The sequence below is a fragment of the Narcine bancroftii genome, chromosome 4 (assembly GCF_036971445.1).
Source record: "Narcine bancroftii isolate sNarBan1 chromosome 4, sNarBan1.hap1, whole genome shotgun sequence".
Classification (NCBI taxonomy): domain Eukaryota; kingdom Metazoa; phylum Chordata; class Chondrichthyes; order Torpediniformes; family Narcinidae; genus Narcine; species Narcine bancroftii.
In genome coordinates this window covers 46,818,335-46,832,036 of record NC_091472.1, presented here as the reverse complement: position 1 = coordinate 46,832,036, position 13,702 = coordinate 46,818,335, and the positions used below count along the sequence as shown (strand labels likewise).

Sequence of the window (13,702 nt, the reverse complement as noted above, 5' to 3'; positions counted from 1 at the left end):
GCATACCACCCACAAGCTAATGGCATGGTGGAGCATTTCCACAGGCACCTCAAGACCAGACTCAAGGGCCCCAACTGGGTGGACGAGCTACCATGGTCACTACTGGGCATCCAAACAGCGCTGAAAGAAGACCTCCATGTATCCTCCTCTGAACTTGCCTACGGAGCCCCACTTATGGTTCCCAGGGATTTTGTCCACAGGCCAGAGGACAGCAGGAGGAAACAACCACCTTCCTGAATAGGCTGCGCGAAAAGGTCGGTAACCTGGCTCCGATCCCACCCTCCAGACACAGACAAGCCAAGTCCAACATCCCCAAAGAACTCAAGGACTGTGAGTACGTGTTTGTACGCAGAGGACCCCACCGTTCATCACTTCAGAAGCCATACGAAGGTCCTTTTCAGTCATCCAGAACAACGGAGTCACCTTCGAGCTGGACATCGGTGGTAAACCAAAGGTCTTCACTACAGATAGACTCAAGCCTGCCCAGCAGAACCCGTGGAGATACCAACACCTTGACGCAGAGGCAGACAACAAAAGACTTTGGGGACTATACCTATGGACACTATAGACTGTAATGCCAGTTCTTTGGGGGGGGTCATGTGGCGGCGGCCCGCAATTGCAGAGATCGGGTCAGCACATCGCATGGCAGCAGACGCGGACAGAGATCGCTAAAGCGACTCCCAAGACAACGAACTGGCGAGGGTAGAAGCTGGGGCATCAGACCAACAGCCCTAAAATGGCATTGGTCAAGCTGCCCCGCTAGCTCAGCAGAAACAGGCTGGGGAAGAAGGGCATTGATATGCATGGATGTTCCCACCCACTATTGTTATTAATATGGATGACTCAGTCAATCAGCAAAATTGGCAGGAACTTGAACAATATAAAAGCAGCCTTTCCAGCCCTAATAAAGGAGTGAGCTTAACCTTTCACACTGTGAGTGTGTTTATTTGTAGCAGTCAGCTACATTAAAATGAATATTTTCCCTTGAATTCATTATTTATTTCAATCTATTCCCTGTAAGATTCCTCAAAAAAAATTTTTAAGGATTTAAATGCTTTGGTGAGGAAATTTTTATGTAAGGATAAAATGGCATGGGTATCATTACAAAAATCAACTTGGAAATATGAATTAGGAGATTTGCAACTCCCTAATTTTCAAAATTATTATGATGCAGCACAATTGAAATTTATTAATAGGATGTTTGAAAGAAATAAACCTTTGATATGGGCTAATATTGAATTATCTAAAATAGGTGAGAAAATGGATCAGTTTATTTATAGATGGAATCTTAAGTTATTGAGTAATTATAATTTACCTGTTTTGAAACATTTAATGAATTTATGGTATAAAAAAAATGAAGTTATAAGTACTCAGGTAAAACTCCTTTGTATCAAAATAAGCTTTTCCCCTTCAGACTTAATAATCAGCTTTTGAAGTTATGGGATCAAAAGGGTATTAAATTGGTGCAAGATTGCTATGAAGCAGGATATTTTCTTTTCAAAGAATGAAAGAGAAATATCAAATTAAAGTTTTATTGTTGGATAATTTTGGGCATATTTTATGGTTACCTGGACAGTCTAAGTTTGAAATTTTACCTACTAAGGGTGGTAAGAAGGGATTTATAACTGAGATGCATGCTTTATTACAGAATAAAATGGCCAAGTTGGATTTACATAAATCTAGATTGAAATGGGAGAAAGATTTCGGTACACTTTATTTCTCAGGATGATTGAATGAATTTGTTTAACTCCAGAAAAATTAAGAAGATAATTTTATTTCTTCGGATTTATGTTTTAAATGTCTTATGGATGTAGGTTCCTTTTTACATTTTACTTGGCCATGTGAAACAGCTAAACCTTTTTGGAATAGAATTAAGGAATTTTAAAAGTTATTCTGAAAGTGAAATTTTTATTAGATCCTTTTGTATTTTTGTTGGGTTGAGTTTAGAATCAAACTTAAATAATTTAAAATTGCATTTTTGAGATTGGCGTTAGCTGTAGTGAGAAAATGTCTGGCAATAACTTGGAAAAATGAGACTGATTTGAGTATTCAGATGTGGCATATGGAGTTGAGGACTTGTATTCCATTGGAGAGAATAACATATAATTTGCGTGATAATAATTATTTTTTAATCGTAAAACTTGTTGGATTATATGGGGTTGAATTTTGTTGTTATGGGTGATTTCCTCTCTCTTTATCTCCTTTTGGGGTAGGTTAGTTTTAAAATATCATGTAGTTTTTTTTAAATTGTTTCTAAGTTTTATTCAGTAATTGTACTTTTCAATATTTGCATCATGATCTAATAAATAAAAATTTCAAAAAATAAAATTACAATCTGACTGGTTTTAAAGCAGGAAATGTGTTTTCTGGAACTCAATTCTTATAAATATGGAGCACCATTTAACATACTGCCATGCCATTGATACAAAATCCATAGAAGGTGTGACGAGTTAACAAATCAGTTATTCACATATTACATGTATTGCCAGTCTTCATAATTCTCCTGACTCTCATACAGGTACAATGCTACAAGTACCTTATCCAATTATAACTTTTTTTTCAAATGCAGATCTATTTGACAACTGACTTAAGTGTAGAAGATGTTACACCAGAAGCTAATTCTGTGTTCATTATGAGTTTATAAGCATTCCAGAAGGAAATGAAAATTCCTGCTAACATTTTACATTCCTAGGTCAAAGGCACAATCTTAGCTGAGAACAGCCATTTCATCTCAGCAAAGGAAATTAATCCAAGATTTGCCATAGAAGTAGATTACAGTATTCATTTCCACACAAAATCAACGAGGATAATACAGCTATTATTGCTTTAAATAAGACCATTTTGGGAAATATTAGTAAATTCCATAGCACATGTTGGTATACCTGGTATAAATAACACCAAAGGCATTGAGGACAATCGTTTATTGGATGGCTTAAGACGAACTGGATCCTGGGAGTCTTAATGTAAATGATTACATTGATTATCATGGATATGGCCCAAATCAGATTGGTTAAACCATATTTCTAAATGGAATTCTTTTTCAAAATAACTTTTATTTCAGGTACTTTGGAAGACATAAAACCAAAAAAAAGGAAATCACTTTCTTTGATTAGTTTAATACGAAAAAAATCAGTTAATCCCATCACATTTCTTTTTTAAAAAAACTTTAGGTACATTGTTCAAGCACAACTTGCGAAAGTGAATACGAAATTCACAAGAAAATACTGCCTTATTTTAAAGATGCCATCATTTTAAAAAAAAACTTATGCAGCCTTCCCAAGAACATGGCACAAAAATCTTCCAAAAGTATTTTTTTTGGCTATACAGTTGAAGCATGTTACAAAGTGAAGTTATTCACCGCTCTATACATCGTGCTTCATTCATAACGTGACAAATCCATTTCATTCAGTTATAGCTGAAAATCGACTACAAATGTATGGAAGAGTCTCCTCATACACTTGGGAAAAATAACATTTACAGTGCAAATATAAAAAAAAATAAATTACATTATGGAGTAAAAGGCATGCAATCTGACCACAATCTGTACCCCCAAATTAATAAAATAAAGCTTTAATAAATCTATACATCATTGTAATTACAGAAAACAGCCCCATTGAAAGATCTGCATTCTTTTAGTCATTTTGACACTCTTACTTTCAAAAATATTTTGCTTTTGCAATAGAATTTTGGGATATAAAGTATTTACACCATACCTGCTAGATAACACCAAGGAACAGCAGTTAAATAAACAAGTAAACAAATCAGATTTGACAATTTAAAATATATATAATTTTGAACCTTATTTACAGCTTTTTTTGTTTCATTTTATAGAAAAGTAGACAATTTAATTTCTGAAACTTTCACTCAGCAAAAAACCTTTTATAGCAAAAAACCCGTTTGGCTTCAATGCTTCGAAGTAACTTTTAACAAGCAGCTGGAAGGGAAAATAATAGTCCACAAGGCTTTGTTTAGCCTTTGTAAAGGTATAAGTGACAAAAAGCAAGTGGAGCATCTCCATCTATGTTTAACACTCCTGGGATATTTCTGTATACTGCATTTTAAGGAGCCTTTGTACGTCCTGATGACTTAAAACACAAATAGTTCCCACCCCCCCAACCCCCAATCCATAGTATTTGAAAATTATTGTGTGTTATTTTGTTTTAAAGACATTTACAATTCATCATCCTGGAGAAATTCTCCATCTTCTCCATCTAATAGAAGGTCTGTGTCTATGACATTTGATTGATCTATCACATCTTCTAATTCCTGAATGATATCATGATCCTCGACTTCCAAGTGTCGCTTGACCATGCTCATGTGATCTGGGTGAAGTAACATTGGTGCTATTGGTGAAGCAGGCCTGCCTATTGTTGCTACTTCAGCAGCTGCAAGGGCTTTTTGTGTCTTCTGACGCTGCTGTTCCTCCTGCTGCCTATGGGTTTTCATGTGAGCATTTCTACTTTTAATCTTGTAGAACATCCTGGAACAAAGAAATCAGACTTAACCTATTTAGAAACAGTAAAAATGAAAAAAGCACTGAATCTTTTTTATCATTTGACCATGAAACTGATAAAATAGAATGAAATTGCACAACATTTTCAGATAGTTAAAATATATGTAATATTGAGGAAATAAATACAATATAACCCCTGGAATCCCATCACCTATGAGGATTGGTATATGTCGGATGAGTGAATTTTTTGGTTGCTTTGCCATTGCCATGCCAATTTTAAACTTCTGTATTTTTTACCTATTTATTTTACACAATTTTTTTGCTGGTTGCTTGAATTCCAGATAACAGGGGTTTTGCTGTATCATTTAACTTACTTTCCACATTCCTTGCAAGGGAAAATTGTAGCAGCATCTGTTTCACCACTAGTTGTGCTATGTGCAGGAGAGTTCTTGACGGATGCGTAGCCTGGCTGAGATCCTCCTGTTTTAAATTTAGCCACAGATGCCTGCTTCGTGACCTGATTCGAACCACCATGAATCCGCGCATGGCCATTTAAAGCCTGCCTGGAGCTGAATATCTAAAAGAGGGGAGAAGATACAAACAAAAGATCAATTGTCACCATCCTTCAGTGCCGGAAATTGAGGTCAGTCCAAGAATGAAATATATCTTTAAATTTTCACTTCAAGTATTATATTTACTATGTAAAAATACCTCTGATGAGCACAAGTTGAAATACTAATTAAAATGGAAAATAAAATGCTTTATTGGGCTAGATTGTTGTAAAAAGATAAAATTCATGCACGGTGTTTATATATTTTACTTAATTTTACATTTTGAATTAATTTATATTAAATTAAATCATCCACGTGCAACAATGAACATGAGGGGGCAAGATCAGTTCACTTCAACACAAGACAAATGGTGCTTTTACATTTGAAGGGGCTTTATTGCCCCTGAGCGCCTGATGCAAATTGACAAATTCTGCTCTTCCTTCTGAATCATAGCAGAACAGCAAACTTCTGACAGATATGTGGTATTCACCACCAATGCTTCCATAATATAGCTTCCATGTAGGTACTCTGATTTTAAAGGACTGACCAGCAGATGGTATCATTGCTCCACACCTTGCACCCCCAATATTATCATATTTTCAATGCGCATATGCACAAAACCCTTACAGATGACTGGATTTCCAAATTATCAAAACCAGAAAGTTATGCTAAATTTATGTAAAACATTAGCTTGATTCTACCACCACATGTATGGAATATGTAGTACATTTACAGTACTAAACAACTATCTTTCTTGGTGAAGTGGTAAACAGAATCCAAACCAGAGAAGTGAAAGAACAAAAAGGCATGGGAACATAATAAGGTGCAAGATACTGAGAAGAGCAGGAAATTGAGAGGGGAAGCAACATCTTGAATTTCATGTCCATAAATTCTTTAAGGATTTAGGATAGAAAGGCCTGGCACTTGATTAGCCAAAAGATAGAATACTCTCCTTTTTAAAAATATTTTATTTAAATTTTTTATCCATACAGCTAACAATAGCAAATTTTTAGTGTTGGTTCCATTATACACAATGGTATAAAAAACCAAATCAGCCAACCCCCTCCCCCCAAGAATCCCCCAAATAAAGAAATAATGATAAGAAAGAAACAAGAAATAAAAGAGAAAGTAAAGAAAAAAAAGAGAGAAAGGAAAAGAAATCTAATTGCTAAGAAGACATAACCCACTGCACAGTTCTAACCATTTACATTTTGTAATTCTTCCAGGGAGTTAATGAGGTTCTTGAAGTTTATGGAAAATATCTATAAGTTAATCCCTGCAATTTGTAAATACGGGTGGCAAATTTTAAAAAATACATCATATTTATTTCATAAATTGTAAGTAATTTTCTCAGAGGGAACACTATGCATTTTTGCGTGCTATCGTTCCATACCAAGATGAGAATCTGATTTCCATGTTACTCCTATACATTTTCTTGCTACTGCTAACACAATCTTTACAAATTCTTTTTGATACATAGTTAATTTCAGTTTTAGTCTTATTCATTCAATATTACCTAATAAAAATAACATTGGATTTCATGGAAATTTAGTTCTTGTAACTTGTTCTAAAAAAGTTCCCAAGTTTATCAAAAGTTTACTAAGTTTATCAATTTATGGCAAGTCCAAGTAGAATGTAAAAAAGTACCCATCTCCTGGCCACATCTAAAACATTGATCTGATAAATCTGACTTCAATCTATTTAATTTCTGTAAGATATAATTGATGTAGAAAATTATATTGAACTAATCTAGATCTATCATTTATTGTATTTTTCATTTATTGTATTTATCTTGACATAACTCCGACCAATTTTATTCATCAATATTAATATTTAAATCTTTCTTCCATCTCTGTCTGGACCTATGGATCCCCTGCTTAGGTGTTCTCTCTTGCAATAAAGTGTACATGGCTGAAGTAAATTTCTTTACATGTCTATTACGAATCTATCTCCACATCACTACATTTCGGTAATAACATTGATGGACCCAATTTATATCTTAAATATGTCCTTAGTTGATCATAACAAAAAAGTGCATTGTTTTGTATCCTATGTTTATTTTTTAATTATTCGAATGACAATAAATTTCCTTCTTCATAACAATTTTCTATGTTTGTAATTCCTTTATAAGACCAAATATTTAAAAATTGATTATCCATTGTGAATGGAATAAGTTGACTTTAATTCAGAGGCATTTTAGATAACACAAGCCCCCTTGTTCCAATTTCAGTGTTTATCTTATTCCAGGTATTAATCAAATGCTTCAGCAAAGGGGTTTCCCTTTTAGCTGATATTAATTTTGATTCCCATTTATATATGTCTTCTGGTATTCTCTCTCCTATTGTATCAATATCTATTTTAATCCATGCTAATTTCTCTCCCTCTTCAAACTAGAACCATTCACAAAACAGTTATGGTTAGTGTATCGGTTAGCACAATGCTATTTCAGCGCCAGTGATCGGGATTGGAATTTGAATCCCATGCTGTCTGTAAGGAGTTAGCATGCTCTCCCCATTTCTGTGTGGCTTTACTCCGGGTGCTCTGTTTTCCTCTCACAGTTCAAAACATACCAGGGTCAATTGGGTGGCACGGGCTTTATGTCAAAAGGGTGTTATCGAGCTTTATGTCTAAATTTAAAATTTAATTTAAATGTTAGGCCACAGCTGAAGTACTACATAGAGTTTAGGTCACCACATTACACCACATTTCCAAGAATGTTACTAGGGCTGGAGAGGAGATTTCCAAGAATGTTACTAGGGCTGGAGAGGAGATTTCCAAGAATGTTACTAGGACTGGAGAGGAGATTTCCAAGAATGTTACTAGGGCTGGAGAGGAGGTTTCCAAGAATGTTACTAGGGCTGGAGAGGAGATTTCCAAGAATGTTACTAGGGCTGGAGAGGAGGTTTCCAAGAATGTTACTAGGGCTGGAGAGGAGATTTCCAAGAATGTTACTAGGGCTGGAGAGGAGATTTCCAAGAATGTTACTAGGGCTGGAGAGAAGATTTCCAAGAATATTACTCGGGCTGGAGAGGAGATTTCCAAGAATGTTACTAGGGCTGGAGAGGAGATTTCCAAGAATGTTACTAGGGCTGGAGAGGAGGTTTCCAAGAATGTTACTAGGGCTGGAGAGGAGATTTCCAAGAATGTTACTAGGGCTGGAGAGGAGGTTTCCAAGAATGTTACTAGGGCTGGAGAGGAGATTTCCAAGAATGTTACTAGGGCTGGAGAGGAGATTTCCAAGAGTGTTACTAGGGCTGGAGAGGAGATTTCCAAGAATGTTACTAGGGCTGGAGAGGAGATTTCCAAGAATGTTACTAGGGCTGGAGAGGAGATTTCCAAGAATGTTACTAGGGCTGGAGAGGAGATTTCCAAGAATGTTACTAGGGCTGGAGAGGAGATTTCCAAGAATGTTACTAGGGCTGGAGAGGAGATTTCCAAGAATGTTACTAGGGCTGGAGAGGAGATTTCCAAGGATGTTACTAGGGCTGGAGAGAAGATTTCCAAGAATATTACTCGGGCTGGAGAGGAGATTTCCAAGAATGTTACTAGGGCTGGAGAGGAGATTTCCAAGAATGTTACTAGGGCTGGAGAGGAGGTTTCCAAGAATGTTACTAGGGCTGGAGAGGAGATTTCCAAGAATGTTACTAGGGCTGGAGAGGAGGTTTCCAAGAATGTTACTAGGGCTGGAGAGGAGATTTCCAAGAATGTTACTAGGGCTGGAGAGGAGATTTCCAAGAATGTTACTAGGGCTGGAGAGGAGATTTCCAAGAATGTTACTAGGGCTGGAGAGGAGATTTCCAAGAATGTTACTAGGGCTGGAGAGGAGATTTCCAAGAATGTTACTAGGGCTGGAGAGGAGATTTCCACGAATGTTACTAGGGCTGGAGAGGAGATTTCCAAGAATGTTACTAGGGCTGGAGAGGAGGTTTCCAAGAATGTTACTAGGGCTGGAGAGGAGGTTTCCAAGAATGTTACTAGGGCTGGAGAGGAGGTTTCCAAGAATGTTACTAGGGCTGGAGAGGAGATTTCCAAGAATGTTACTAGGGCTGGAGAGGAGGTTTCCAAGAATGTTACTAGGGCTGGAGAGGAGGTTTCCAAGAATGTTACTAGGGCTGGAGAGGAGATTTCCAAGAATGTTACTAGGGCTGGAGAGGAGATTTCCAAGAATGTTACTAGGGCTGGAGAGGTGATTTCCAAGAATGTTACTAGGGCTGGAGAGGAGGTTTGATAAAGGTGTACAACATCCTGACAGGTTAGATAAGATAACTGGAGAAAGAGTCTCCCATTCGCAAATATTTTTAAGGAGAGAATTTTCAGACTTTGGGCAAAAGATACAAAAGAAATCTGAACAAGAATGCTTTTATTTAATGTGCAGTAAGGATTTGGAATTCACTACCTGGAGTGCTTCAAAGGGAATTTGATCAGCATTTAACCATATAACCATTTACGGAGCGGAAACAGGCCATGTTGGCCTTTCGAGTCCGCACCGGTTCACTAGAACAAGATAAGGCTTTTCTCTTCTGAGCAACAAAGAATGAGAGGTAACTTAATAGAGGTATATAAGATTATGAGAGGCGTGGATAGGATGGAGAGCCAGTGCCTTTTCCCCAGGGTGACAATAGTAAATACCAGAGGGCATGAGAGAAAAAAAAATTATGTGCAGGGTGGAAAATTTAAAAAAAAAATGCAGATCCTGGAAATCTGAGTTTAAAAAAAACTGTTAGACTCACAAGGTCAGGTGGTATTTGCAGTTACAATTTGGAGGATTATGAGGAAGGGCAGGTGGATAGATTTGACAAAACTGTCAAATCTTTTTTGCGGGGGTGAGAGGGGATTTATGTTCCACATGCATAATTTTTTTCAAATAATTTTTTAATCGAATGTAGTTCAATTATTATTGTGGCTTAAAATTTGTAATATTAAAATATAAGACTAGAAGCTGGCATAAACAGTACATTTCCCTCCAGTCTGAACAACAGCAACGCGCCACAGACTGCTGTCTATCCCTCAGCCAATTTCTTAATTGGTGGTGATCCTACCCTGTTCTTCAATGGGTTTCAATTTTGTTAACAGTTCGAATGAGCTGTACTTAATGAAACACCTTTTGGTTTCCTAATAGACAATGTCAGCTACACTGTCCTCATCAGCTGGATCCACGCACTACTAAGTGGAGCTGGGTGGCTGAGGAGGGTGGATCGAGGTTTATGAGCTTTTCCCCATTGCATCACCCCTTTTCCAGAAGCAATTGTGGTTGGGACCAATCATATTCTTGTGGTGCTACCACTATGTATATTGTATGCAAGTGCTTATGGGCTGGCCCACCCCTGAACCTGTGACTCCTTCCTCCCAGATAACTCCGTAAAGGCTGCCTTGGAACTGGGCCAGCAACATACAAGATGTGCTGACATCTAAAGGTAATTAAAGCCTATTGTGACAGAGTATTTAGAGGTGGTTTGGGAGGAATTGTTAGAGCACACACACATTTTAAAACACAGAATATTTGCAGGACTTTTGCAGAATGCTTTTTTGCAGGAGGCAACAAAGTATCGACAGCAGCTTGCCTGGGAGAGCATGCGATCTTTGTAGGCAGGGAAGAATTGTTTTGCTCTCAGAGAGGGAGGGTGTGAAACAGAGAGAGGAGTCACAGAAATTATTTCCAGAAGGACAAAGCTGGCAAACTTTGGAAGGCTGTCTGGTCAAAGGAGAAGACTGGCAATCTGAAAGGTGACCTGAAAGAAAGAGGATCATCTGGAGAACCCTGAAGGGGCAAGTTTCGTAAGCAAGACTGATTGAGAAGGAATCAGTTGTGGATGTCCTGGAAAAGGAATCTCTCTCTGAAAATCAGCAAGAACCCTCCTGAGTGGTAACCATTTGCCCATTAAGCACCAAAGACTGGTGAACTTTGTTAATGCTAACTTCTGTGCACAGTACAAGAATGGCCTGCAACCAGTGAGATTGGACTGTGATCCAAAGAACTTTTCTAATCTTAAATATACATTACACACACCTACGCTTAGTATTAGAGGTGGAGTTAAGTAGATAGGTAGGTTAAGTAAGAAGGTTAAGTAGTAAGTTAGCGTTTAATTCCCATTTCTTGTTCAATTATAATTAAAAACTATTTTTGTTTAAGTAACCCTGTGTTGTAGTGCATATCTATTGCTGCTTGTTTTTGGGGTCCTCTGGATTCTGTAACATTTTATGGGGACTCATCTGGGATAAATAATCACAGATCCTTGTCTAATGTGGTTGATTGGTAGCACAATTTAATCACCTTTATGCCTTAGGCCATGGACAAGGTAAGACAGGGGAGATAAATTCAACACCGACCCGAAGGATCCGGAGGCCTCAATCAAATTTGACCAGTGGATGCACTGCCTCAATGTGTTTATGTGGCACAACGATGTGCGAAGCAAGAAAGCCAAACGGGATCTGCTTTTTGTTCAGGTCAGCCACCGGATCTTTCAAACAATGAGGCTGTCCTACTTACACTGCTGAGATGGACTTCCTGCAGAAATGGTTCCAGGCCCCGACAAATGCCATCTACGCCCTATTTTTCCTGGACAGTTGGAAACAAGCACCCGTTGAGTCTGTTGACGAATACACGTGGGTGCTGTGGCGAGCCTGCGACTGCTGAGAAGTCTCGGCAACTGCCCTCCTTGAAGGTCTAAAACACAACATGTGGATGGCTGGATTCAGGTCTGATTACATCAGACAGAGACTGCTTGAAAAGGAAGATCGGAGCCTGCAGGAGGTTGTGGAATTGGCAAAGTCATTCAAGACAGTGCAATGGAATTCTGAAGTGTTCTCGGTCAATGCAGCCGCCACGTGGGGAACATGGATGGCGCCATCTTAGGATGTGGTGTCCCACGTCACCATCACCGCCATTGAGCACCCGAAGCGCCACTTCTGCGGATATGAGAAACATCCCCAGAAGAGCTGTCCGGCCCAAAATGCGACATGCTCCACCTGTGAGAAGAAGGGACACTACGCGAACCTACGTAGGATCCAACCTTCTGCCAGCAGCGAAATGTGCGGCCACCAGCCCCCACCATCTTGGACTACACCAATTCTGAATCCAACTTCGGCATTACTTCCGGTCACGGGAAATGGCTCAACGGGGCCCTGGGGATGGCAAGCCAGGGTGACACTACTTCTAGTGCCAAAGGATAGCACCATATGCGCAATATGGGGGACACCATCTTGTTGGGTGCTCCCAAACCAATACAGCAGCGACACGTACAGCGATCAAATGCTGGCCTCCCATATCCTCGATCAAGACAGCTCACATCAACTGGCCAAGGCCATGTTGGCTATTCGACACAGGAAGCACTGAGAGCTTCATCCACCAGGGTACACAACACTACTCTGTTACGGTAACCCCGGCACAATGTAAGGACTCCTTGGCCTCCAAATCTCACTTGGTCAAGATTCGCAGCTGCTACTGTGTGACGCTGACTGTGCAAGGCATAGACTATAAGAACTTTAAACTCCTGATCATACCCCACCTCTGCACGTCAGTTATAATGGGACAGGACTTCCAGTGTCAGCTACAGATCATCCAGATGTAGTTTGACAGCCCACACCCATCACTCATGGTCTACAACACTAAACCTTTAAGCCACTTGCCCCCTTTGGACATGACCTGTGGTCTCTCTACCCTCAGGGTCCTGCTGCTGCCCCTCTTCGAGAACCTCACCCTTGACTGCAAGCCTGTCACTTCCAAGAGCAGGCGGGACAGCCCCAGGGACAGAGCGTTCATTAAAGCAGAAGTCAAATGGATCATAGAGCCCAGCACCAGTCCCTGGAGAGCCCAAATTATGATTGTAAAGGGTGGGGAGAAATGCTGGATGGTCATCCATTATAGTCAGACCATAAATCGTTTCACCCAGCTGGACACCTACCCATTTCCCCCTCATTGCCGACATGGTAAACGAGATTGCCCAGTACCGAGTCTTCTCAACCACTGACCTTAAGTCAGCATACCATCAACTGCCCATCTGGCTGGAGGATAGCCCATCTGGCTGGAGGATAGACCATACGCTGCCTTCGTGGTAGGCAGCCACCCCTACCTCTTCCTCCGAATCCCCCTCGGGCTCACCGTCTTCCAAAGGGAGATGGACTGGATAGTCGACAACTACATGGGCAATGTGACCATCTGCGGCCATGACCAGCAGGACCATGATGCCAAGCTCCACAAGTTCCTCCAAGTGGCCAAAATACTCAATTTGACCCATAACCAAAAGGAGTACGTTTTTAGCACTTCAAGGCTAGCCATCCTAGGCTGCGTGGTGGAGAATGGCATCATTGGGCCAGACTCGGATGGCATTAGCCTCCCTGTTGGAACTCCCATTGCCCCAGACCCTCAAGACCCTGAAAAGGTGCTTGGACTTCTTTTCTCATTATGTTTAATGGGTCCCCAATTACACGCATCAAGGGCTACATTGCCAAGGTGATGATGCATGCTGTGAATGAATCCATCCCCCTCCAGGTGAGAGTGATGGGTCCGACTTCGCCCTGGCTGCCACGCTCTACCAGGCGGCCAGGCCTGCGGCATTCTTCTCCCGATCCCTCCAGGACCCTGAACTTTAGCACTCAGCCATTGAAATGGGGTCCAGCTATAGTGGAAGCTGTGCGCCACTGGAGACTCTACCTGGCCGGAAAACCGTTCACCCTACTGACTGACCAACGTGCAGTTGCT

At 39.9% G+C, this 13,702-nt stretch overlaps 1 protein-coding gene and 1 long non-coding RNA gene across 9 annotated transcripts in view; one reads left to right on the top strand and one right to left on the bottom strand.

The window, feature by feature from the left end:
* Positions 1-13,702, top strand: part of LOC138760524 (uncharacterized) — a 61,438-nt gene that overhangs the window by 27,129 nt on the left and 20,607 nt on the right. Inside the window, exons 2-3 of the long non-coding RNA XR_011355679.1 lie at positions 4,949-5,096; positions 10,355-10,418. This is a non-coding gene — a long non-coding RNA (uncharacterized lncRNA). The remainder of the gene's footprint in view (positions 1-4,948; positions 5,097-10,354; positions 10,419-13,702) is intronic.
* The window catches only part of LOC138760519 (transcriptional-regulating factor 1-like), a 306,320-nt gene continuing 296,736 nt past the window's right edge, over positions 4,119-13,702 (bottom strand). For all 8 annotated transcript variants that reach the window (XM_069931160.1, XM_069931166.1, XM_069931164.1 and 5 more), the window contains 2 exons: positions 4,828-5,030; positions 4,119-4,480 (listed from right to left, as the gene is read on the bottom strand). In XM_069931160.1, the coding sequence (XP_069787261.1) occupies positions 4,171-4,480; positions 4,828-5,030 (513 nt within the window). In that variant the 3' untranslated portion in view covers positions 4,119-4,170. The remainder of the gene's footprint in view (positions 4,481-4,827; positions 5,031-13,702) is intronic.